We start from the raw sequence: 25,934 nt of genomic DNA, 5'->3' as shown, positions 1-25,934 counted from the left end.
CACAGTCAACAATGAGCCACACTGCAGTGCTCGAGGACACCCACCCCGTGGTAGCAAACGTCCCAGTGGTCCCTGCTTGATCCAGGGGAGCACTCTGTATTTTCTTTGGAGCAGTCGTAGCAGAATTTGTATGGCCCAGTGCTTAGAAGCCACAGTCTTTGAGCCTGTGCATCACGTGGCATGTCTTGGGGACGTTAGGCGTGTCTGACAGCGATGCGGATGTGCGTTTCAGAACCAGCTCTTGGCTGACCATGGCCACAATCCCCTCATGAAGAAGATTTTCGACGTCTACCTGTGTTTCCTACAAAAACACCAATCAGAAATGGCTTTGAAAAATGTCTTTACCGCCCTGAGGTCATTAATTTATAAGGTGAGTGACTTCAAGGCAGTGGCCGCACTGAGGGTTACGGGTTCCTCGCCTTCTGCCTGGGGCTGAGGGCGTTGGGAGCGCTGGCCTAGCTGGCCCGTCTGCCCTGTGCTTTGTTGCAGTTCCCGTCAGCGTTCTATGAGGGGCGAGCAGACATGTGCTCCTCCCTGTGCTACGAGGTCCTCAAGTGCTGTAACTCCAAGCTCAGCTCCATTCGCACCGAGGCCTCACAGCTACTCTACTTCCTCATGAGGAACAACTTTGACTACACAGGAAAGAAGTCTTTCGTCCGGACACACCTACAGGTGCGTGTGCTTTCACTCTGCCACCAAGGGTCACACTGACCAGCATGCCTCTGTGTGTGGAAAGTTGGGAAGTCACATATTCTGGTTGTGTGTGTGTGTTTCATGTCCCAGGCTGTAAGGTCCTGGCCCTGGCTTGTGTTTCATCATTAACTTGATATCTTGATACTGAATCAACACTGGACTGACTGATATTCTGTTGGCTCAAGGTACTTAATATTAAAGCCTTAAAACACAAGAAGTAGGTTCTCCTATCTTCTGTTCATGAGTATACCTCCTGTCTGTAGCTAAAACACCCAGAATTCTCTGCTCTGAGAACCAGCTAAGATAACAGCAAGTCCTGTGCTTCGAAGATGTGTTTTCTATGAACAGGTGACGGGAGCCTTTCCCGCTGCCTCTGTCCCTGCAGTAGTAGTCACTGTCTACTGGCCTGATGTGCTAGGGTTACATGGGCACAGCCACAAACAGAACAGCAGGTCGGCTCCGGGCCCTCATGGGGAGTGCACTGAGGGGGCCCCGGGACACACCTAAGCCTGGTATTCCCGTAAAGAAACTTGGGGGCTCCAGGAAGAGGGCCTGGGAGGGATCCCGGGGAGCGAGCAGCCCCTCAGGGACCCTGAAGGATAAAGATGGGATGTGAGTTGCAGAGCTCCAGGCATCTCCCGGGCTGTGGATGCACAAGGGAGTCCCCCGTCTGGGAAGCTAGAACACAGGTGGGAAGTCAGAGGAGGCGTGCTGCTGTCCAAGCCCTCACGTATTTGGAGGACCCTCCCGGACTCCAGTTTCAGGGTCACGCCTTCAGGGTCCGCGCGTCACTGAGTGAGAGCGTTGTGGGGTCTAGGACAGAGGAAGGTGTTCTAGCCGGGGTTGGTGAGAACAGAGGAAGAGGAAGGACGACGGCCCCCGTGTTTGCACCCCACACCCTAGTCAGGGCGATGTTCTTCATAGACTCCGAAAAAGCAGGTGACTGGTCTATAGTTAACACCTGCGTGTTCCATTTTTAAGAAAATGCAAAGAACCTTCCATCCATTAAATATTCAGTATGTATAAGCTCAAAACAGAGGAGAGTACTATGGTCCCCTGTTATCCCAGAGTGCAGTGGGTCAGCCGAGCGGTGCGGTTGTGTGTGCTTCTTGTTCTTCTGTGTTCTTTCTGATTCGCCTTTTTAATTTATGAGCAAAAGGCATTAGGAAAACTATCGAATTTTGGAATGATTTTTGAAAATGGTTTAAAAAAAGAAAATTCTCAGACTCTGTTCCCACACTGGTGCGTGCCCCGCCCCATACATCTTGTCTTGCACCGGCTTCCTGCACATCCTGACTGAACCCGGAAGCTGAGGCTGGCCGCCATGTGAAGGTGAACTGATTTGCTTGTGTTTTGGTTCCTAAGGTCATCATTTCTGTCAGCCAGCTGATTGCAGATGTGGTTGGTATCGGAGGAACCAGATTCCAGCAGTCCTTGTCCATTATCAACAACTGTGCCAACAGCGACCGCCTCATCAAGGTGAGTAGCCTCCGCTTTCACCCGCGAGGCCGCCCACTTTCACCCGCGAGGCCGCCCACTTTCACCCCCAAGGCTGCCCACTTTCACCCCCAAGGCTGCCCGCTTTCACCCCCAAGGCTGCCCGCTTTCACCCCCAAGGCCACCCGCTTTTACCCCCAAGGCCGCCAGCTCGAGGATGTGTGCGTGTCAGGGAGAGGCGGGTGGAAGTCAGGAGGCCTCCCTTCTCTGCCCTCGTCCAGCACACCAGCTTCTCCTCTGATGTGAAAGATTTGACCAAGAGGATCCGCACAGTCCTGATGGCCACAGCCCAGATGAAGGATCACGAGAGAGACCCGGAGATGCTGGTGGACCTGCAGTACAGCCTCGCCAAATCCTACGCCAGCACCCCTGAGCTGCGCAAGACGTGGCTGGACAGCATGGCCAGAATCCATGTTAAAAATGGGGACCTCTCAGAGGTAGGGGGCCCTGCCCACCTCTTGACTGAAGCTGCTTTTGAGGGGAGAATTGTACCAATAATCAAAAGAAGCCAGTGAAAGCCGAGCGGTGCTTCAGCACATGCATGGCCAGGGGCTCCAGGTGTGGGGTGATTTCACAGTGGTCTGGACATTTCGGTGCCTTCAGCACATGCGTGGCCAGGGGCTCCAGGTGTGGGGTGATTTCACAGTGGTCTGGATACCTGCATGTTCATGTAGCTGCCCTGCTACTTAAAGTCTGTTCTCCTGCCCCAGGATGCCTCGGTAGCTGATCTCATGGGAGGATTAGCTTTTCCTGCTGTTGTGTGAGTGGTAAGGAGTCCGATGCCCCCTGCTTTGCATGTGCAGCAGGTGGTTGAGCATTGCCGTCTGTTCAGAAAAGTCACGTTTGAGTCTGCAGACGGCATGGTTCAGGGCAGGCCCAGGAGAGGGACTTCCAGTCCAGGGCCACACATCTAGCTCTGTCCCATGGCACTGCTTCCTCTTGCCCCGCTGTGCCTCGACGCTGTCATACGTAAAACGAGAGATTCAAGAGAACTTAATGACTGCACACAGGTTCTGTGTTCCCATGAGACCGTTATTCAGGGTTTGTGTCCAGGCACGTTTGCACATGGCAGCAGTGGGATGGAAGCGAGTTTGACGTCCCCCTGGCTATTTTAAGCGGTTACTATCCTGTTCTAAGTCTAAAAGGCTGGTCATCCGGGCGGCATGCTAAGGCATACACACTCCGTTTCTGCATGACCGTAAACATGGCTATCATGACAAGTGATGGTCTATGCGCCTGGGTCTCCCAGAAGCAGAAAGAGCCCTCCCCAAATCCAGCTGTCAGTAAACGGGTGGCTTATCAAACAGAAATGTATTCCCTTACTGTGGGGGAGGCTAGTGGTCCCAAACCTGGGTGTTGGTAGGGCCTGTTCTCCACGCATCTCAGGAGGGATGCATTCCCTGCTTCTCTCCTATCTGCTGTGTTGCCAGCGTTCACAGCCTTGTCTCCCTCCATTGTCCCATGGGATCCTCTCCCACGGGCCCGCACTCCCGAGTGTCTTCTCCCTTATGGCACAGTTGCACAGAATTCAAAGCCCACCCAACACTGATGTGACCCCATCTTAACTAACAACAGCCCTCTTTCCCCACTGTGCCACATTGCACCTCCTCTGTGCCCGTGAGGAGACTCCAGAGAGCAGCTCACAGGAGGAGATCTTGTTCTCTGGGTCACAGCCTAGTACCGGGAGGGAATCGGAGGCAGGGATGCAGCAGCTGGTCACGGCACAGCTCCAGCCAAGAGCAGAGAAACACTCGCACCCAGACTGCCTGCTCACTGCTCTGCTCGGCCACCGCAGGCCACACAGCTCAGGGCCCCGTCCACGGAATAGTGCTGCCGACACTCGGAGGGGTCTTCCTGCCAAGGGAGGTGTCTGATGTAGCTGATTCCTCAGGAAGACACCTTCCGTATGTTCCTAGGTCGTGGTGCCATGACACTTAAAACTAACCATCACAGGGTCCCAGGGAGGCCATGGGGAGATGCTGTAAACCCACCGCGCCCTGTAAATAAGGGACCAGGGCACGAGTTTGTGAGGTTGCTTTTGCTCCCACCGTAGTTGGTGCTGTGCACTGTCTCAAAAGCCATCACTCAGCTGCCCTCCTGTGACTGCTGTCCTGCTGCACGCTGTGGAAACTGGGATCCCATGTGCGGTGTGAACTCTTCTGTCACAGCTGGGTAGCACAGTGAATATAACTCCGCAGGCTTTCCCCCCCGCAGATGAGGCACAGGTCAGAGAGCCCACTCCTCACAGGCAGCCTCGGTACCTCAGGGCACCACATGGTGGCAGCCACTGGCCTGTGGCTTGTGCTAGAGCCATGCCCCAACACTTATCTTTGCTTTTGATAGTGACTGGGTGGTTCAGTGAAAGGATTTATCTGTCCTCTCATTTCAAGGCGTTTGCGTATTGATCTTTGTAGTCTGGGGGCTTGAGGTGTGATGAACACGCACTACTCCGAGCCGCGTCCCAGCTCAGACTCTTATTTAGAATTGTGTTTGAAAAAAATTGCAGCCTTCAGTGTTCAGGTTGAAAGAGAGTGGGCTGGACAGAGGGCTGAGCAGGCCCTGCTCTTCCAGAACATCCAGGCTCTGTTCCCAGCACTCACACTGAGTACCACGCAGCCACCCGAGATTCCAGCTCTGTGGGACCCAGCTCCCTCTTACGGGTACCTGAACACGTGTAGAGGTGGAATTTGGGACAAATTCACAAAGACACACACATAAATAAAAATAAACTGTTTAGAAATAAAGTTGAAAGAACATTTATTATCACCTGTACTGTGAGTCTGGGAAGAAAACTTTTTCTTTAAATATTCCTTGTTTTGCTTTAAGATAAATGGTATAATTCTCAAAATGCTGGTTTTGCCTTTTAGGTTTAAACACATACAGCACTTGTAAGTGGAGGCAAAGCCTGCACGTTGGCAGCCGTGCGCCTCCGTTTTCAGCTGTTGATAGTTAGTGTCTTCAGCACTAATGGACGTGCTCTGAGGCATTTTTTAGTGACTTTTCTGAGCCGTTTGTTTCTGTCTTTTATTTCAGGCAGCAATGTGCTACGTCCACGTCACAGCCTTGGTGGCCGAATACCTCACACGGAAAGGTGAGAAGAACGCCTTGAGCTGGGTGCAGGGAGGGCGCCGTTTGCGCTGCACACTGCCTGCCGTCCTAGCCTCGTGCTGTTCCCTAAAAACTAGCCAGTGAGCGTTGCATCTGGCTGCTCCTGGCCAGCTGCAAAGACTTTATTTTCCCCTAAGATAATTCCCACCAGAACTGTTTATCAACCGGTGACCGTTCTGATGGAAAGTTGTAGGACAGGGTTTCTGGAGCGCAGCCCTGTTGGCTTTACTGTGGGAGACGGCAGCTGTGCTGGGGGTCGGGCGGGGGCGGGGGAGGCGTGTGCAGCAGGGGAGGCTGCGTAGTTGTGTGTTACACACTTGTTCTCATTGCTCATGAGCCCTCTTGGCTAAACAGTACCTGAGCAGCCTTCGGGGTGTCATCTAGTTCTGGGATACCGGGGTTCTAGGAAAGCTGGCAGTCCGCACACAGTAGTGAAGAGTAGGAGTGCCTGGTCCAGGCCAAGGAAGAGCACCGCGAAGGCACAGGTGCCAAGGCCACCAAGTGTCTATTTTGTAGAATGGGTTTGTCAGCAGAGTCGAAATGTGAGGAAATCTAAGGGAGCCGTGCTCACTTGGTACTTCCTGTTTCCTGCTGAGTCATTCTACCCGGCCATGCCTTTCCTCACGTTTAGAAGCTGACCTAGCCCTCCAGCGGGAACCACCTGTCTTCCCCTACATCCATACCACCTGCCAGAGGAGGAGCCGGGGAGGTGAGCCTGAGGGTCACCCAGCTCCCACGGGTCCCCAACTGCTCTGTGGCTCTGGTGGCTTCTGTTTCAGTTCTGCACTCTGCGTTTCTAACCGCGCTCTCTGAGTCACTAGCAGCCATTGCTGTGTGCAGTGACCGGGGGCATTTCGGTCATTTTGTCTCTTGTGCCATTGGCCCAAACGCTGGTGGTTGGTTTTTATATCTTTATTTTAGGTATATGAATGTCTCCTCAAGTTCCTAGGTCAGTGCTTTGCTTTGGGGAGTCTTTGCTTCCCACACGGCCAGATTCAAAGTCAGGCTATATGAGCAGTGCGGTGGGAATTCTGGCTAACTCACGACTGACTGGAAATGGCTAACTTGGGGCTGACTAGAAACCTGAACAGATGTGTAGCGGGAGTGTCTGTGCTTTGAGGCTCTTCTTTTTCAAAGCCTGATTTTAAAGCACTCTGCGATCCTTTCTCCTAAGACTGTCAACGGGCATCTCAGGCTAGAGTCGCTAAGCGTTTCAAGTTCCTTCCCACATATGCACGTCACACCACGGCTGCTGCGCTGGCTCAAAACTGTATCCCAGGGTCCAACATGAGCTGCTACTGCTCAAGGAATTGACCCTCACCCTAGACACTGATCTCACATGTCGGTGCTGAGGCCTGCGAACGCCGGCCTCTCACTCCTCAGAGCTCAGAGCGCTGTATTAGAGGCCAGCCAAGCCAGCCCCTCAGGCCACACAGGACCGTTGCATCATCTGTGTTACTGGAAGGAGCCGGGAGGGCTCCAGGCTGAATCATGGGGCATCCCCCACCTGAGTGGAGAGATGACCGACTACCTGAAGGAAGCGATTGGTTTTGAGCCACTTTACTTCTCATTCCTTGGCTTTGGCAACTTGGTTTTTCTTGGTGTCTGACTGGTTCCTCTTCCCAATCAAAATCTCCTGCCCTTCTTCATTTGCCACTAGCTTGACTCAACCATGATTTTCAGCCTATAGTTTATTTAAAGACTGAGTGGATTTTAATTAAGGTGGGTTAAAGAAAATGAAAAAGAGTTTTTAAAAGTGAGGAAGTTGAAAATGAAGCCGAGGGAAATGGATGGAGAGAGGCCTTGCCCATCCCCAGCCGCCCGCGTGGACGCTGGGCCAGCACAGGAGACTCCCACATCCCTTGCTGACTTCAACACACAAACACGCAGGGCAGGGAAAACACGTGGGGTCCGGCCGCATTCCGACTGACCGCGCTCTGTCTGCTTTCTCCCGCCTAGGAGTGTTCAGACAGGGCTGCACAGCCTTCAGGGTCGTCACGCCCAACATCGATGAGGAGGCAGCCATGATGGAGGATGTTGGCATGCAGGACGCTCACTTCAACGAGGTGAGTCCCATCACAGCCACACGCCGCGTGACATTTCTGTTGATGGCAGGTGCACAGAGTGGTGGTCCCAGCAGACTGCCTCACCTGGTAAACAGCTGCGCTGGCTAAGTATCCACCAAGAAAACCGCCGAGGGCCCGAGTGTCTCGGCGGTATCCCTGTTTAGGGCCACGCAGAGCCCCAAGTAGACCAGCCTAGGCTCGTGACCAGAGCACCCCAAAGTATAGCCTGGTTCCTGCTCTGCATAAGTGCTGAGGCCCGGGGCCACCCTTGTCCACCTGCATCTAGACTTTCTGCAAATGGTCCTCAAAAAACAGGCCACCATGCGGCCACTTAACATATAAGGAGACAGTCTTAATGCTAGCCTAGGAATATGAACAAATGCCAGTTTTCTGGCTGTGTTTGCTACATTCTCTCTTCTGGGGAAACTCTGCTTCAGGGATGCACCCGTGTGCACCTGTGTCTGTCTCCCTCCCCACAACCCCAGGCTACAGTGAGAGTCAAAGGAAATCCTTATAGTTCTGCAGTAAAGTTACCCACTTGTTCATTTGGAGAGAAAAGCAATCCGCAGGGAGGTGTTCACACCGGCTGCCTCTGGTTGGCTTGCTTCATCGCAGCTGGGCACGGTGTGGTGGCACACAGCCGCTAGTACAGTTCCTGGTTGTTGTCATGCCTGCCAGAAGGGCCCACAAGCACATAGCCCCCAGGATATAAACTGGACCCATGGACCCACTTCTAAAAGTGTAGCCTAACGCCCTGTAAGGAGGGGCGAGAGGCTGTTCCTGAGCGTCGGTATGATGTGGGTCCCTTTATGTATGCATCGACTCTAACAGGGAAAACGCTGAGTGTGGGAGGCAGCAGGAGCCACGTTGCAATGACCAAAGGCTCTTTTGGGGCTTCAGTAAAACCTGAGATGTAGAAGGAGGGACTGGAGAGAGGGCTCGGGAGTCACGCGTGCTTACTGCTCATGTGGGGGACTCGAGCTCCGACACATGCCTCACAGCATCCTCCTCTGGACTCCACACACATACAATTAAACACGAAATGTATGCCGAGCACGGTTGTGCACCCTAGTACGAAGAAGCAGAAGCAGACAGGTTTCTGTGTGTTCAAGGACAGCCTGGGTTACATAGTGAGTTCCAGGACAGCCTGGGCTACATAGTGAGTTCCAGGACAGCCTGTGCTACATAGTGAGTTCCAGGACAACCTGGGTTACATAGTGAGTTCCAGGACAGCCTGGGTTACATAGTGAGTTCCAGGACAGCCTGGGTTACATAGTGAGTTCCAGGACAGCTTGGGTTACATAGTGAGTTCCAGGACAGCCTGGGCTACATAGTGAGTTCCAGGACAACCTGGGTTACATAGTGAGTTCCAGGACAGCCTGGGTTACATAGTGAGTTCCAGGACAGCCTGGGCTATGTAGAGAGACTGTCTCCAAAAACAAAACAAACAAACAAACATGGAATATATAAAAGGGATCTGAAGTGCAAAAGGTTTAAGAACTGCTATTGTAAATTGTCTGGTCTCAAATGGTTCTCAAGACTAAAAGCTAAATGTGCACAAAGGAAGATGGTGAATTGAGTGCAGTTCATGAAGTTTAAGTGTTAAAATTGGGCTTGAGAGACAACGCAGCCATTAAGAATGCTGCTCAACCATCAGAGCCTGAGTTCCGTTCCCTGCACCCACACTGGGCAGCTCACAACCACCTGTAAGTGTGCCCTCTTCCTGTCTCTGTGGATACATGCACTCTAGTGTGTATATACACTCAGACACATACACACATATAAGCAAGTCTTTAAAGAAGAATACTGTTAAAATAGGTTTAATCGTGCTAAGTAAAATTTTCTAATTATCCTGGGGGGGAACCTAAGTTGTTCACTCTGTAGTTTTCAGTGATTTTTTTCCGCCTTTATACCATGAAATACCTGGACAGATGGTAGTTTGGGTTTCATAGTTAGTTGCTTAGGTCCCCCCCACCGAGATAGGGTTTCTTTGTGTAGCTCCGACTGTCCTGGAACTCACTCTGTAGACCAAGCTGGCCTCCAACTCAGAGAGATCTGCCTGCCTCTGTCTCCAGCATGCTGGGATTACAGGTGTGCGCCACCACCACCCCGGCAGTTGGCTGGCTTCTGTGGGGGGTTGGACTCTTTGAAAGCAGGCAAGATTGTGTTCTCCCTTCGTTACCTCCCCATCAGCCCCAGGGCCAGGTCATCCTCTGGAGGTCAGTGTTTTGTTTGGAGTTAGAGAGCGAGCAGGGCAGTACCAAGAACAGCTAAGGATTTGAAAGTCCAGGTTCCAGTTAGCTGCCCTGCAGGACAGCATGCAGCTCACATTTGTGATTCTCAGTAAGTCACCGGCCGAGGGAGTTAGGAGAACCTAATGAATTAGCTCTGAGGTCATGTGCACATGCCCCTTGGAGGAGCTCTGAGTAAGGACTGAGCGTGTCACAGAGGCCTCTTTATCAGCTGTTTTCAGAATATGGCTGCTCCACCCTGTCCTTGAAGCATAAAGTGGGTAAATCTTTAACAAGGTCCATAGTGCATGACAGGACAGTCTGTAATGACTAGGATGAGACACAGTGGGCCATAAAGCCCCACTGTCAAGATTCAAACTGACAGGAAATAACCAGTTCTCAGTGACAGGAAGACAGAAGCTGCCGTGCTGATCTTCAGGTTGGCTGCTTGGGTATCACAAGGTAAAGAGTGAGGTGGAGAATCTGTCCCCAAGAAGAAGGGATTAGACAAGCTGACGGGCAAGAAGCCTGTGACCCAGTAACAAAAGCCATGAGCCCGTTAATCTCCACAGGTGGATGTGATTAAACACCATCAGTGCGCTAACGTGACCTGCCAGGGAGCTACATAAAAGTACACAGCTGTCTTAGCAGCAGCCTCGGACCGATGAGTGTTTGGTCCGTTTCTGCATTCTCTGCTAAAGCCACAGAGTGACTTCCAGGAGCCTTGACCACACAGAAGCACTTGTTTCCAATGCCTGCTAAGAAGTTAGGGCCTGAAATATAGAAGATTCTGAGTCCCCAAAGGTGCTAGAAATGTACCTGAAATCTCTTTCTTGACTGATGCACACTAGGGTTGTGCCTCAGTGGAGGCTGGATATTGGGGAAAGTGAAAAGTCTAAGGAGACTAAGAAATCAAAAGAGGGCCTTGCCTGTGGCCAGGACTTGCACCTGCAGCCCAGCACTAGGAAGCTGGGCCAGGAGGATTGCAGGAATTTCAAGGTGATCACAGAATGAGAGAGACCCTGTCTTTAAAATTTTTTAAATTAAAAAAAAAAAAAGTGCAGATAGGAAAACCAAGTAAAATGCCAGTGGCTGTTCGTGGCCCTTCCATGCCGTCACAACCGCTGAGAGCCTCTTATGCTTCCAAGTTCAGCCTTGGCCCCTCCGACCACAGCTTCTAGGTGCTGTCCTCGAGGAAACACTTCCTAGATGTCCCTGCAAAGCCAAGGCTTCGCTTTAGTGGCTCTGGCTTCTTGTTAGTCACAGCAGATTCTTCAGCTCCAGATGACCCAGAAACCACAGAATCTCAGTGCAAAATATCACACAGATGGCTTAGTGTACTCTTCGCTTTCCTCTGAAACTTCACAAGGCAGGCCTCCGTTGCCTGTGCTGCTCTCGAGTTTCTTGGTGTCCGCAATGGCTCATGAATGAAGCTCTCAGCACTCAAAGGTTTTTTTTTTTTAGCCCAAGTTCCAAAGTCCTTCCACAGTCCTTCCCAAAACAACATGGTCAGAGCTGTCATGGCAGTAACCCACTCCTGGTACCAAAATCTGCCTTGGGGGTGTCTACTTCTGTGATGGAACACCATGACCAAAACCCGCCTGGGGAGGAAAGGGTTTGTTTCACTTAGGCTTCGACATCACAGCTCATCATCAAAGGAACTCAAGGCAAGAAGCAAGAAGCGGGAGCTGATGCAGAGGCAGTGGAGGGCGCTGCTTGCTTCATGCTCCCATGACTGTGCAGCCTGCTTTCTTATAGAATCCAGGACCGCTCACCAAGAGATGGCCCCACCCATAACAGGCTGGGCCCTACCACACCAATCACTAATTAAGAAAATGCCTACAGCCTGATCTTATAGAGGAATTTTCTTGATTGAGATCCCACCCACCCCCCCCCCCCCCCCCCCAATGACATTAGCCATGTCAAGTTGACATAAAATCAGCAACCGCATATGGTGTCCTGTAGGTTCTCAGCAGCCTAGGTGTCACTCACCCCTTCAAGTTAAAGGAGTAGAGGGAGAGGTAGAAACACGAGGAAGGGTCATCATTAAAACCCATGGGCTTTTTCATAGAGACTTTACTAGCTTCAACTGGGACCCACCCATGGCCCATCTCAGCCTCGGAGTCAGAAGATCGCCATTGCACAGAGCAGCCATATTGATGTGTGCACCAACAGGGACTCTAGATAAGAAGACAGAACAGTATTTCCTTCTTATCTGCCTGTGTGTGACCCCACGTCAGCACCGGTGGCAGTCTGCCCTCCTCCAGATCTCACACTGTGAGCAGTCTCCGTCCCTCTCATAGACACTACTGCTGTGACTCCCACGGTGGTGTAGCCGTGCTGAGGTGAAGTCTGTGGTTCCTAGGCAGAACACTGTCCTGGGCCTGGTAGACATGAATTGACTGTGAACGGGCCAACAGAGCGTGTTCTGTCGGGTATCCGTAAGAGAAATACACACAAACCAAGTTTGTGTGTTGATGGGGTGGTGTGAGTGTAACCAGAGGCTTGCAGAGACTTAGCTGCGTTTGCTGTCATTTCATCATCATAACTCTGTGGGTAGGTGGAAAATGGAGCCACCTCCTTGATTTAAGAGAGTTGACTGCAGCTGTTGTTATATTAAGCAGTAAATTCCCACCTGGGCAGAGTCACCATTGAGTACAGGGAACACTGTATGAACTCAGCCCAGCAAGTCTCTGGCTTTATTTAGACAAAACCATTTCAGTTGTGAAGCAGCTACTGGTAATAGACAAAATATTCACACCATAGAGCGTCACAGACAAAATGTTCACACCATAGAGCATCTCGGACAAAATGTTCACACCATAGAGCATCTCAGACAAAATATTCACACCATAGAGCATCTCGGACAAAATATTCACACCATAGAGCGTCTCAGACAAAATGTTCACACCATAGAGCATCTCGGACAAAATATTCACACCATAGAGCATCACGGACAAAATATTCACACCACAGAGCATCACGGACAAAATATTCACACCATAGAGCATCTCAGACAAAATGTTCACACCATAGAGCATCTCGGACAAAATGTTCACACCATAGAGCATCTCGGACAAAATGTTCACACCATAGAGCATCTCAGACAAAATGCTCACACCATAGAGCATCTCAGACAAAATGCTCACACCATAGAGCATCTCGGACAAAATGCTCACACCATAGAGCATCACAGACAAAATGTTCACACCATAGAGCATCACGGACAAAATATTCACACCATAGAGCATCTCAGACAAAATGCTCACACCATAGAGCATCTCAGACAAAATGCTCACACCATAGAGCATCACAGACAAAATGTTCACACCATAGAGTATCACAAACAAAGTGTTCACGCCATAGAGCATCTCAAAATGTTCACACCATAGGGTATCACAGACAAAATGTTTACACCATAGAGCATCACAGACAAAATGTACACACCATAGAGCGTCACAGACAAAATGTTCACACCATAGAGTATCACACAGAAGACAGACGTCAGTAGAATAGTCGGTGGCTTTACATCTCCGTTTAGCTTTGGCACGTGTAACCCCACCTAACCTCCTTTTCCTTAGCTGGGAGTGTCCTGAGATCATCTAAGTTGCTTGTGCCATGACCCTTAGTCGTGAGCAGGGGTCTTAGCCAGTGGACTTGTGTGGATGCTCTGTCCGTGGCTGACGCCAGAACAGTCTTCATTCTGGGGTGAACGCTGGGCTTCCTTGGCAGTGAGCTACAGGTTAGAGATACAAAGAGAGGTGAGATGGAACCCCTGCCTGTCATGGCTTCAGATGCTTGCTTTCCACTGAAGAAGAACAGCTGATTGACACTCCCTGAGAATCAGAAGTAGAAGTTGTCCGTGTCCTGGAATCTTCTGTTTTGACTTATTAATCCACCCATATACTAGCCAGATATGCCTCTGCTAGCCACAGGGCTGTGCAAATAAGGAACTCGCCTTGAAGGCTTTCAGTTAGTGTGGACCCCCAGACTTCCTGGACCACTGTTATTAATCTTGATGATGCTATCTTGGCTCATCATCCTCCGACCCAGCTCAGTGTGGGTAGGACACTAGAGTCAGGGTTTTTCAGATTTTATGTGTTTGTATACACCAGATGTTGAATCTTCTAGAGTTGGAATTACAGGCTGTTGTGAGCTGCCAGATGTGGAAACCAGTGAGGGTCCCCTGGAAGATCAGCAAGAGTCTTTCATTTCGGAGCTCTCTCTTAAGGCCCTGGAATCAGTATTCTAACAAACCATAGACACCAGAGACACGGCCTGGCTTTAATTGATTACATTGATTTCATCCTAAGATAGAACAAGTGACAGGTATGTGGAAAAAGTTGTGTCACACATAAACGCTTTCTTATGTGGGAATTAATCATAGAGCACATAAAAAGGTGTGTGGGGGTGCACACAATTGCTATGATGTTTCCATAGACAGGTGTGTGTGGGTGCACACCGTGAGTGTGATGTCTCCATAGACAGGTGTGTGTGGGTGCACACCGTGAGTGTGATGTCTCCATAGGCAGGTATGTGTGGGTGCACACCGTGAGTGTGATGTCTCCGTAGACAGGCGTGTGTGGGTGCACACCGTGAGTGTGATGTCTCCATAGACAGGCGTGTGTGGGTGCACACCGTGAGTGTGATGTCTCCATAGACAGGCGTGTGTGGGTGCACACCGTGAGTGTGATGTCTCCGTAGACAGGCGTGTGTGGGTGCACACCGTGAGTGTGATGTCTCCGTAGACAGGTGTGTGTGGGTGCACACCGTGAGTGTGATGTCTCCGTAGACAGGTGTGTGTGGGTGCACACCGTGAGTGTGATGTCTCCGTAGACAGGTGTGTGTGGGTGCACACCGTGAGTGTGATGTCTCCGTAGACAGGTGTGTGTGGGTGCACACCGTGAGTGTGATGTCTCCGTAGACAGGTGTGTGTGGGTGCACACCGTGAGTGTGATGTCTCCGTAGACAGGTGTGTGTGGGTGCACACCGTGAGTGTGATGTCTCCGTAGACAGGTGTGTGTGGGTGCACACCGTGAGTGTGATGTCTCCATAGACAGGTGTGTGTGGGTGCACACCGTGAGTGTGATGTCTCCGTAGACAGGCGTGTGTGGGTGCACACCGTGAGTGTGATGTCTCCGTAGACAGGCGTGTGTGGGTGCACACCGTGAGTGTGATGTCTCCGTAGACAGGCGTGTGTGGGTGCACACCGTGAGTGTGATGTCTCCGTAGACAGGTGTGTGTGGGTGCACACCGTGAGTGTGATGTCTCCGTAGACAGGCGTGTGTGGGTGCACACCGTGAGTGTGATGTCTCCGTAGACAGGCGTGTGTGGGTGCACACCGTGAGTGTGATGTCTCCGTAGACAGGCGTGTGTGGGTGCACACCGTGAGTGTGATGTCTCCGTAGACAGGCGTGTGTGGGTGCACACCGTGAGTGTGATGTCTCCGTAGACAGGCGTGTGTGGGTGCACACCGTGAGTGTGATGTCTCCGTAGACAGGTGTGTGTGGGTGCACACCGTGAGTGTGATGTCTCCGTAGACAGGTGTTCAGTTTCCTCAGTATGTTAGTACAACACCCTTAGGAAGGAAACTGGCTAGTTTTTTTTAACTTCCTCAATGGCTTATGGGTTTCATGCTTTGAGATTTTAAGTCTAGTCTAATGTCATAAAATGCATGCCTTATGGATGCACAGGGTCCACACAGGCCCTCCCAGCCAGTCCCTGTGCATATGGGGATTATGAGAAGTAGCTTGATGTGTGTTTGTCCAGAGCAGGCAGCCCACCAGGCATTCTGCATGCCAGCTCTTCGGGTCATCACTGTCCATCTGTTGTGTGGCTTCCCTCTGGTTTCCAGGGACAGTGATTGCTGATCCAAAGTAAATGGAATTTCTGCCTAGAATTTCATATGTATGCTTTGGTATGTCTTAGTTTTATGACCCTTATAATTTTATATTGACATGTATGGTCTATTAAACTTAGCTGTCTAAGATGACTGCCTTGTCGCCTCATGGAGCAGCTGTAACTGTCTGGGTTTAGGGCTTGCATTAGTTTGGGTAGTTGTTCGCAGGTGCCTCGGTGTGTCCTACAGTTCGTAAGGAGAGGGTTAGGGTTTGTGCCTTGTTATGTGTGTGGGTGTTTCTCTCTCTGTGTACCACGGGCATGCCTGCCAGACAGTTTTGAGCGTCATGTGGAGCTGGCATCTCTCCAGACCCTGGGTTTGTTTTGTTTGCTTTTAGTTTATTATTGAGAAAACCTATACAAATTTTTTGTAGCAAGTATTAGCATTTCTTTGCAGTACGGGATGTATCTGGGCTGATGGGCTGAAGATCTTGAGCCCCCTGACCTAGAGAAGAGGGTGTAAGGCAGAGTGTGACTGTGGCTGCTGACGCGCTCTGCTCATTTGTGATAACAGCCAGTGTGACACTTTGTATTACCCACTAATCTCTGTGTGTTTACCACACTCGGCCATCCCAGGGAGTCTCCTCAGCTGAACTCCAATCTTTTTTTCTTTTTCTTTCTTTCTTTCTTTTGTTGTTGTTGTTGTTGTTGTTGTCGAAACAGGGTTTCTCTGTGTAGCCTTGCCTGTCCTGGACTCACTTTGTAGAGCAGGCTGGCCTCAAACTCACAGTGATCCACCTGCCTCTGCCTTCCTGAGTGCTGGGATTAAAGGTGTGCGCCACCACGCCCAGCATGAACTCCCATCTTTTCGTGCCAAATATGACATGCCGTTCTCTAACGAATGTAACTATCTATATCTTACTGTATATAAAGTGTACCCTATATAAGCATATACTATTTGAATTCAGGCTGCATGTTTTTAAAACCTGTTTTCTAGGTTGACTAAGCCAGAGTAAAACTGTATTTAAATCTTACTTTTCCACTCAGAACCACTTGACAAGATTATGCACCACTCTCCTTAGTGTATATTTATGAAGTGGCAAATATAGCCTTACTTGAAATGTACCTTATTTTATGTACATCATTTTCAAGTCAACTACTGCCTTCCTCGTGTGGCACCTCTGTGTCTCCTTTCTTAGATAGCGTATGTCTGTCTGTGTTTTCATGGCTTACACACTTATCTACACTTGGGACCGGGCAGGTGGCTCCGTAGTTAAGAGTGCTTGCTGCTCTTTCAGAGGACTCAGGCTCTGTTCCCAGCACCCACGTGCTGGCTCCCACTGCCTACAGTTCCAGGGGATTTGATGCCCTCGCTTAGTGTCCTCAGGCGCTACTTGCTCGTGATACAGAGACAGACAAGCAGACACATGTAAATAATTTTTAAAGATACGTTTTTTAGAAATTATCTTCATTAGTGCTGGGCATGGTGGCACACGCCTTTAATCCCAGCACTTGGGAGGCAGAGGCAGGAGGATCACTGTGAGTTCAAGGCCAGCCTGCTCTACAAAGCGAGTCCAGGACAGCCAAGGCTACACAGAGAAACCCTGTCTCGAAAACAATCAAACAAAGTTTATCTTTATTGAATGGCTAGTTTCTCTGTTATGCAGGAAACGGTGAGCATGCCTTTACAGTGTGTTCAAGCCTCCCCTCCACGCACTTGTGCACATCCCTCCATCAAACCGTGTGTCAGTTCTTCGCATGCCACGTGTCCTGATGGAGGCTCCTGCTGCTGGGATGAAACACTGTGACCAAAACACTGTGGGGAGAGCAGGCTTTAGTTCCTCCTGCTCTTCCAGGTGGCAGTCCTTCACCGAGGGAAGTCAGGGCAGGTGCGTGGAGGCGAGGCCTCCTCAGCCTGGCTTCTCTTACACCTCAGGACCACTTGCCCAGGGTGGCAGCACTTACGATGGGCTGGGTCCTCTCACATGGGTCATTAGTGAAGAAAACACGTCACAGGCTTGCCTGGTGGAGGCATTTTCTCAATTTTTTTCTTCCCACATGACCGTGGCTTGTGCTGTGTCGCCTGTCTTCCCATCCCCTCATATTTGAATGGACACCTCTGAGTTCCTGACTCACTGTGAGGTCTTTCCGGAGCCCTTACTGCCGTCCCCATGAGCTCTGTCTCCTACGCGGAGCAATTCCGTGTCACTCCTTTGTCAGTTGGCTCTGCGTCTCGGTACATCAGCGCTGGCGGCTGAGAACGCTTGTGAATCCCCTCACGGCCCTCTCCCCACACCCAGCCTAACAAAACCGTCTGTCTTAGTCAGTTTTTATTGTCTCCACGACAAGTACCTGAGAGGAGACGTTCAGAGCGAGGGAAAACTTACCTTTTCAGAGGCTTCGGTCGGATAATCAGGCCGCGGATAATCAGGCCGAAGGGTGTGGTGTCACAGGACGCTCACCTAATGGCCGTTGGGAATGAGAGAGAGCAAGGGACCAGGGTCAGGCGTTAGAGGCACAGGCTTAGTGCTCCTTAGAGAGACTGACCTGCGCTTTGGGATTTGAACAAGTGCATTTTTGTGGAAAACAAGAGTGAAAGGACAAAGAGCATGGCACTTCACCCAGCGAAAACATTTGGAATAGCCGAGTGGGGAGAGGCAGCAAAAGTCAGATCAAATCAGCAACTGGAACGGCCGTGCTGGCTTGCTGGGTGAGAGCTTTTGAGGCCTGACAGAGAGAGCATCCTCTCCACAAAGAGTCTGGCCTCTCCCACCTCAGCATTCTTATTCCATGGGATAAAACAAGAGCAGCTTCTGTGGGAGACGGGTTAGTTCCTGCCGCTCTCAAGGCAGCAAATGTCTTAACACCCTTGGCTGTTTGCTCTTCTCATTCCTCCTTGTTTCAGGGAGCAGCCTATGCTGGGACAGCTGTGGGGGACACTGGAAGTAGACATGCTTGAGCCTGAGCCAGGGGAGCCCACCTCACCCCCAGAGTCTGCTTTCAGCTGGTTAAAAACGACACGTGACAGATTATCAGTATAACTTGTACCTAGTAACCTGCACTGAGGTTACGAGGGTGGGTGGGAGTTGGGAGCAAGGGGTAGCAGGCGCTACGGTCCAGAGAGCTATATTGAGGGCAGCAGCGCAGGGGGCAAGCCTGCCTGCCTTATAAAGAGAACAAGTGAGCATCTGCTGGGAGGGGAGCTGGGGAGGGGAGAAGGGCTGGGATGCCCTGCGGACTTTGAAAAGTTTAACAGTGCTTGTGATTCTGAGGAGCCTGGAGGTAACGTTAGCATCCATGTGCAGCCATGTCTGCCCCTTCTGCCAGAGATAAGGGAAGGGCTCCTCTTGGTAGAAGAGGCTCAGCTTCACACGCTCCTGAGGCAGAAACCGTCCCGCAGCCCACGCTGCGCTCACCACTGGATATGCAGACTGCACTCTGGACTTGGAGGGATTGGGGTTTCCTTTGGACCTGACAAAAACAAATAATTTACTTCTGATTTTTATTATACTATAATTGCTAAGGCACAGAACTAAAGTAATCTAGTGTTCCTTAGCTGATCCACAATAACTAGGAGGCCATCATTGTTATCACTACAAATAAATAGAGGTAGATGCAGCAGATCTGACAGGGAGAGATTTATTGTAGAGGTGTGGGGAGAGAATAAGAGAGCAGTTAGGGCTTGGGGGAGGGGGAAGGAGAGAGAGAAGGGGGAGGGGAAAGGGGGAGAAGAGAGGGAGGGGGGGAGGGGAGGGGGAGTCTGGTTAGTCCTTTTATATCTGGTACACACCTGGTGGCAGGCAGCAGATGATGTCAGGTTGCTAAGCAACCAAGAGGAAGAGCAAATCACTAACAGGCAGATCAGCTTGTGAACTAACAATCATTATATGTCTGTTCATGGTGTGGCTATGGCAACTAGTAAAACCAACTGTACTTCTTCACACACACAAACAAATGGCATCTGTGGTAAGCCTGGGTGTTAGAATACAAGGGGCCAATGATGCCACTGTAGAATAGTTTGGAAACAAGGCCTCGTGCTGATGACCGATTACATTATCAGAATGCCTTGGCTAAGCTTTGCTGTCCCCTGGGGCACTGCGTTTCCTTGGACCCCTTCCCTCCTCTGTGACTCCATGGCAACAGTGCTTGGGAGATACCCAAGGTGGTGAGCCTGACCTAAGATCCGTGAGAAATAGAAGGCCTTGAGGAATCTCTGCACCACTCTCACACACAGAGGAGACTTAGCAGCTAGCACCCAGTATTGCTAGCACCACCGAGAAAACTATAACCCTGCTTCTAAGAACCACGTGGTTACTATATATGTCAGACGCGGTGAAATAGCATGTACCCTGGCAGAAATAAGGTTTTATTAAGCGAAAGTAATAGAAAGTAATGATGGAAATGCGAGAAGCTTGTTTAACTGCGTTAACATACAGGGTTTACAGGTATCACAGTGCTCTGTTTATTTTACAACAATGTGAGTGTGACTGTCACTCTGAAATTATACAAGCTTTATTCTTACGCTTTCTCTTTTAGCCTTTCATAAGCAGGGGAACATGAAAAAATATTTGGCATGTTTAGTGTGCTAGACTGTCCGTTAGAAAAGTCTAGAAATAAAAGCACAACAGGCGTCTTTATTACATAAACACAAAGGAGATGGGGTGGCTCTGGAAAGTTCTCTAGGTTCTTTGCATCTGTTATGGTGGTTACTGTGGACATCTGGCTTTAATGAGCATTACAGTAAGGCCTGAGATTTTTATGAGCATTGGCGTGCAGAGTTCAGGCCTACAAATGACAGTTTTATGGTGTGTCGTAAATATGACATAGGAGTTAAATGGGTCTGGTTATGCAGTATCATCTGACAGCCTGGTTAAAATGACTGAAAATGATATTTTCATTGGTTCTATAAACTGTGGGCATTGGACCAGTGATGAGCATTAGCGTAAAGATGGGGACATTGTATGATTCTGGAAGAAGTAATAAGAATGGTGGGGGTGGGGGGTACATAGAATTAGTCTCCATTGGCAGAGCGCCTCCTGGCATGTTCGCAGCCCTGTGCTCAGTCTCCTGCACCGTATAAATCCAGGTGAGTCCAGCCTGGGATATGTAAACTGTCTCAAAACAGTAACAATTAGAAAACAACAACAACAACCTTCCCCCTTGCCGCTTGCCACCTGTGGCTAGCAGGCCAGCTGGCCTGGAGGTCATGAGATCAAGGAAGCTGGTCCAGGCGGCAAAGGCTCAGGTGAGCCTCGCCAGAGAGCATGAGAGTAGAAGAGCTAAGCCTGCCCCTTGCTGGCTACAGCGTTGGGTGAGCTAGGTGGGCCAGGGCTGGAGGGCTCGCCTGGTGTTGTGGGTGTGGGAGAGCTGGCGGGCTGACCGACCGCCCAGGCCCAGATCCAGGCTCCGAGTTGGCCCACCCCAGCATCTAGCCCACCTCTGAGCTGCTGGAGCATGTGAGGGGCCAGCTCTACACATTCAAAGCTGCAGCATCTCCGTGACACAGGGCAGAGGCACCCCATGAGCATCCAGTGCTGCCAGTGTAGCAGGAGCCAGACCTATGGCTCATTGCAATGAACATTTGCAAGTAAAGACGCGTGGACAAACGGGTGTACAATGGGGCACACTGTTTATTTTCTTTCGAGTGGGGAGTCTACAGGGGTGGAGAGCAGATATGAAGGGACAGAGAGATGAGTGGAATTGGGGTGCATGATGTGAAATTCACAAAGGATCGATAAAAAAGGGTTTTGTTTGTTTTAAGAAAAAAAAGATAGATGTTGCCTTCCAGTTCCAGAATTAGAGAAGAGACAAACACGTTTACCTTTTGAGTCCAAGCTATCGGATAGGGCAGAAGCAGGTTCTTGGCCATGAGGTGCATGCCAGCCCCAGGAGGCTCCATGCTGCCTCTCCTGTGCTCACCATTTCCATCCCAGCATTCCAGGCTGGGAGCCTGAAACTGACCCATCGTGGCACCGTGACAAACCAGTGGCTGTGGCTAAGAAAAAGGTCCTGATGGTTACTGTACACAAGCTGTAGACAGTGTTGCTTCCCAACTCCAAGAGCTACAGAGGGCGGAGGGCTGTGCAAACTCTGTAGGAGGCATTGCCAAGTGGGGGAGGGGGGTTGGAGAAGTGGGTGCCACCATGCACCGTCCTTAGACAACTTCAAGGCGTTTAGTTGAAGTTAAAGTCACACCCGTGCCTCAACATTGTCAGTGTGTGTTCATCAGAAAGGAAAGAAAAAGAACGAACGACAAGAGCTGAGAGCTTGTGGAAGCCTGCCAGTGTCAGGCTCCTATAGCTATTTTAAAAGTTTTGTGTGTGTATTTTGTCTGTGTGTGTATATACCACGTGCATGCAGTGCCCACAGAAGCCAGAAGAGGGTGTTGGAATCCCTGGAGCCTCAGGTACAGACAGTTGTGAACTGGCCTGTGCAGGTGCTGAGAGCCAGACCCAGGTCCTTTGCATGAGTAATGAGCACTTTTAACTGCTGGGCCATCTTGGCCCTTTAGACCTTTTCAGTTTTGTATGCAAACATGATTTCAGGGAGAAAGCAGCCCCCTAAGGAAACTGGCGTAGTGTGTTGTTGCAACGAAGGACTAGTCCTTTAAAGTTGCATCCTACGAAGTCCACTGTGAGGAATGCAGTGGCGGGCTGCCCATGTTCTCCCGTGTTCTCCGAGCAGGAGGAGCTGCTGGAGCTGCTGGAGCAGTGTGCAGACGGGCTCTGGAAGGCGGAGCGCTACGAGCTGATCGCCGACATCTACAAGCTTATCATCCCCATCTACGAGAAGCGGAGGGACTTCGAGGTATGCCGCTGTCTGTAGTCCTGTCTGCCGCGCAGACCTCCTGCAGAGCCGGCGCGCACCGCTCCAGGGATGCCCAGGCCCCACCTAGGCAGGCACCCCGTGTCTCAAACTGCGAGGGTCCAACACTGGGCTTTAAGAGTTTCCCCTGAGTTCTGAGATTTCCAGCGCTCTTCTCCCCAAAGCCCTTCCCTGCGTCTGCGTGGGGAAACGGCGGCCCTGCCATCTTCCAGGGTTCAGGAGTCAGCCGTTGCCCCAGCAAGCCAGGCGGCGGGTGAAACAACCAGAGGGTTTTCTCTACCACCTCACGTCAGGCTGGACGTGGGCTCTGCAGTGGGTGCTCGGGCATGCCTTTTAGATAGAAAAGGCTGCAGTCCAGAAATGGTCATGTGACATATACAGGCAGTGTATATTCCTGGTCCTGAGGAGATGGGGCGTGCCTTGAAAGCCGAGGACGCAGCCTCAATGCCCAGAACCCACATAAAAAGCTGGGTGTGGTTGCACGTGCCTATATTCCCACACCTGGAGGGACAGCAGTGAATTCCAAGGGCACACCGGCCACCCACCCTCCTCGGCAAGTTATGAGCCAACGAGAGACCCCATCTTTAAAAACAAAAGCTGGACACGGCCTGAGGAACACCACCTGAGCCTGTCGTCTGGCTCGCACACGCATGTGCACACACATTCACACCTCCCGCCCCCTCTCACACACAAACACGCAGCGATTTTTTTTTTATTTAAAGTTAATGTGTTTGTAGCTGCATCATCACATTTGTTGTGTTAAGCTTTATTCTGCTACTTGCAAATGAAGACGTGTGCTCTGCTCCGCTTTCCAGAGACTAGCCCATCTGTATGACACGCTACACCGGGCCTACAGCAAAGTGACGGAGGTCATGCACTCTGGCCGCAGGCTTCTGGGGACCTACTTCCGGGTGGCCTTCTTTGGACAGGTAAGCCTTCCTGCCGTTCTGTGTGCAGTCCCGTCCTTTTACCTTCCTCCTGGTAAAGTGTTATCTTGGGAGTTTTCCATTCCGTAAATGCTAATGTGATGAATTTGTCATGTGCACTATGGCTCTTACCTTCCTCCGTGGTAAACTCTACCTTTTTTTCCCTTCCTTCCTGTCCTTCCTTTACTACCTAAGGCAGCGGTAAGTCCGTCCTCCATAAGGCATTCTTAGCATCATCCTTTGTTCTTCTAGTGTGGTTTGCAAGTTTCCTTTTCAAGTCTTGTGTGTATACTGTCTAGCCATTTCAAACTCCAAAAAGAAAATTAACATTTTATTCCATTTACAGAAATCATCAGTTTCCTTACACATCAATATTGCATGTTTTAAACCACAGTTAAGACCTCCTTTGCACCTGTGTGTCTCAGTCTGCGCAGTAGAGACCGGTGCGGTACTCGGGCAGCCCTGTTGGAGGGGGGCTATTTAAACTTCCGCTGTAACCTCAGGCACTAACAGTATTAAATGGAATAGACTATCATCCATTGACTTAGGGTGTGTTGTTTTTCTATGAGCACTTTATAACCTTCAATTTATTCTGTTATTGTCTTTTATAACCTTATAGCAATACCAGTTTACAGACAGTGAAACAGATGTGGAGGTAATTACAGTAAATACTTCTAAAGCAAGTAACGTTAGTAAAATGACCGCCTCTAAACTCCCAGTTTGATGTGGGTTTTTGTTTGTTTGTTTGTTTGTTTGTTTGTTTGTTTCATTTTAGCCTCTTTTTTTTTTTTACATATATTGTGTTTTTTATACCATTTTCTCTCTCCTTTTATTTTAGATAAGAAACTTTTTGAACATTAATTTCAAATATTAACCCCCAATCTGGACATTTTAATTTTTAACCTTTTTCACTTCCCATACAATTTTAAACCTGTGGGTGCACGCGGTGGGTGCTACACCAGTGGTGGCCGGTTTTCGAGAAAGCATTTCCCAGTTCCGTGCTGTTGACCTTAAGTGTTTTTCCAGCACTAAAGCACAATCGAATTCACTCAAACTTTATGTCCTTTTTTGCTCGACCTGTTCCAGACTTGATGTGTGTCCCTGTGTGTCACACGGTGCTGGCCATCCCCCCGTGTGCCCTGCCTTTGGGAATGTGAAACAGGCTTAGACTATCATCAGCCTTCACTGAGCCCCTTCATTTCACCTGGCCCCTTATGCCTTGCACACGTTTGCACTTTTGTGTTTTCCTTGTCTTTGGGCCCTGGCTGGACGTTGGAGCGCCCTTCACGTTTGGACACCTGTTGTTTGTTTTTCTGCCGTTGTGGCCTGCCTCGGGCACACTCGGGCCACCTCTGACTGTGCTTTTCCTCACAGGGGTTCTTCGAAGATGAAGATGGCAAGGAGTACATCTACAAAGAACCCAAGCTCACGCCCCTGTCAGAGATTTCTCAGAGGCTCCTTAAGCTTTACTCAGATAAATTCGGTTCGGAAAACGTCAAAATGATACAGGATTCCGGCAAGGTATTCTGCTGCCTGATGAGCTTCATAGCAGCTGGCAAATGCTGTGTGATTGGCTGTATAGCGGATGTAGTCACGGATGCGGGGATGGCGTCAGGTAGCTGGGCTGGGGACAAATGCCTGTGTTCCCATGACTCTGGAGGCCAAGGCAGGCCTTGTCTGCACAGAGCCCAGGAACAGAAGTGACCTCTGACCACACCATTGACTTACTAGGGGCTGTCTGTCTGTCTGTCTGCCTGTCTGCCTTCTGTCCCTGATGCTCCAAGGTTCTGTCCCTCACAGCGCCTTCCCTACACCAGGTATCTGTGACCTGACTGCACCAAGTTGGTCACTTCCCAGCCAGAGCGGCTGAGGAGCGAGGCCGGCCTTCTCCAGGGCTCGGCTCTCATGAGGACCCTGCCCAGATCTCCCTAGTTGTGCCAAGCATTTGTGTATCCCGCCCTGCTCAGATGAGGGCAGGGAGCTGAGTGTCCCTCCTTCTTTGCATGTTAGAGATGTCCCGGGTTTAAGTAAAGGGACTGCGGTGACGGGTTCTGCTGCCAGATGTGACAGCTGCCTGGACTCCCCGCAGCTGCAGTTGGGAGCAATAGAAGAAGATGACTAGTTCAAGGCCTGACCTGCAGACCAGACTCTCCCTGTCTTTAAAAAAAACAATCAGCTGTGTGCTTCACCTCTCCAGCAGTGAGAGGCCTGCTTCTTTATACGGAGACGGCCATAACCGTTTCCATTCCTGAGCCAGATCCTAGCGTCCACTTCCCAAGAGCCTTCACTTTCTCCAGTCTCCTGTGCAGATGAGCAGGGAATTATGGGAAAGGCAAGGAAGCCCCAGGGAGCCGCTGATGTCGGTTGGATTCTGGATGGGGGGAGGACAGAACAGCCCCTCCCTCACTCGATGCCGGCCCTGCTTTGACTGAACCAGTGGACCCCTGGGATGTTTCCACGTCAGTCTCTGTAGAGGCAGTCCTCAGTTGTAGGGAAGGACCCAGAGGAGAGCTCAGCTCACAGAGACTTGGGCTCCTTGCTCTGTCCCTCTCTCATCACAGTCTTAGGGTCCCGTGCCAGTCCTCTGTGGGCTCCTCGGGGGTGTGCCGATGTCTGTGTGCCTCATCTGTGGAGCCCTGGGTTAGCACACTTCACCAAGACACCTCCACAAGCTGGCCTCCAAAGCTCACTAAAATCCCTCGCCTGCTCCCATCTTCCCTGGGTTCCGGTGGTAGAGAGGAAGTCGTCTT

General features: G+C 50.6%; 1 protein-coding gene across 2 annotated transcripts in view; it reads left to right on the top strand.

The window, feature by feature from the left end:
* Positions 1-25,934, top strand: part of Dock9 (dedicator of cytokinesis 9) — a 276,731-nt gene that overhangs the window by 236,968 nt on the left and 13,829 nt on the right. For both annotated transcript variants that reach the window (XM_051160989.1, XM_051160987.1), the window contains exons 40-49: positions 233-370; positions 490-672; positions 2,059-2,172; positions 2,412-2,627; positions 5,224-5,281; positions 5,930-6,007; positions 7,258-7,364; positions 22,118-22,240; positions 23,074-23,187; positions 24,559-24,705. In XM_051160989.1, coding sequence (XP_051016946.1) covers positions 233-370; positions 490-672; positions 2,059-2,172; positions 2,412-2,627; positions 5,224-5,281; positions 5,930-6,007; positions 7,258-7,364; positions 22,118-22,240; positions 23,074-23,187; positions 24,559-24,705 — 1,278 coding nt within the window. The remainder of the gene's footprint in view (positions 1-232; positions 371-489; positions 673-2,058; positions 2,173-2,411; positions 2,628-5,223; positions 5,282-5,929; positions 6,008-7,257; positions 7,365-22,117; positions 22,241-23,073; positions 23,188-24,558; positions 24,706-25,934) is intronic.

Source organism: Acomys russatus, chromosome 18 (genome assembly GCF_903995435.1).
Source record: "Acomys russatus chromosome 18, mAcoRus1.1, whole genome shotgun sequence".
Taxonomy (NCBI): domain Eukaryota; kingdom Metazoa; phylum Chordata; class Mammalia; order Rodentia; family Muridae; genus Acomys; species Acomys russatus.
This window is presented reverse-complemented; position numbering and strand designations above follow the sequence as displayed.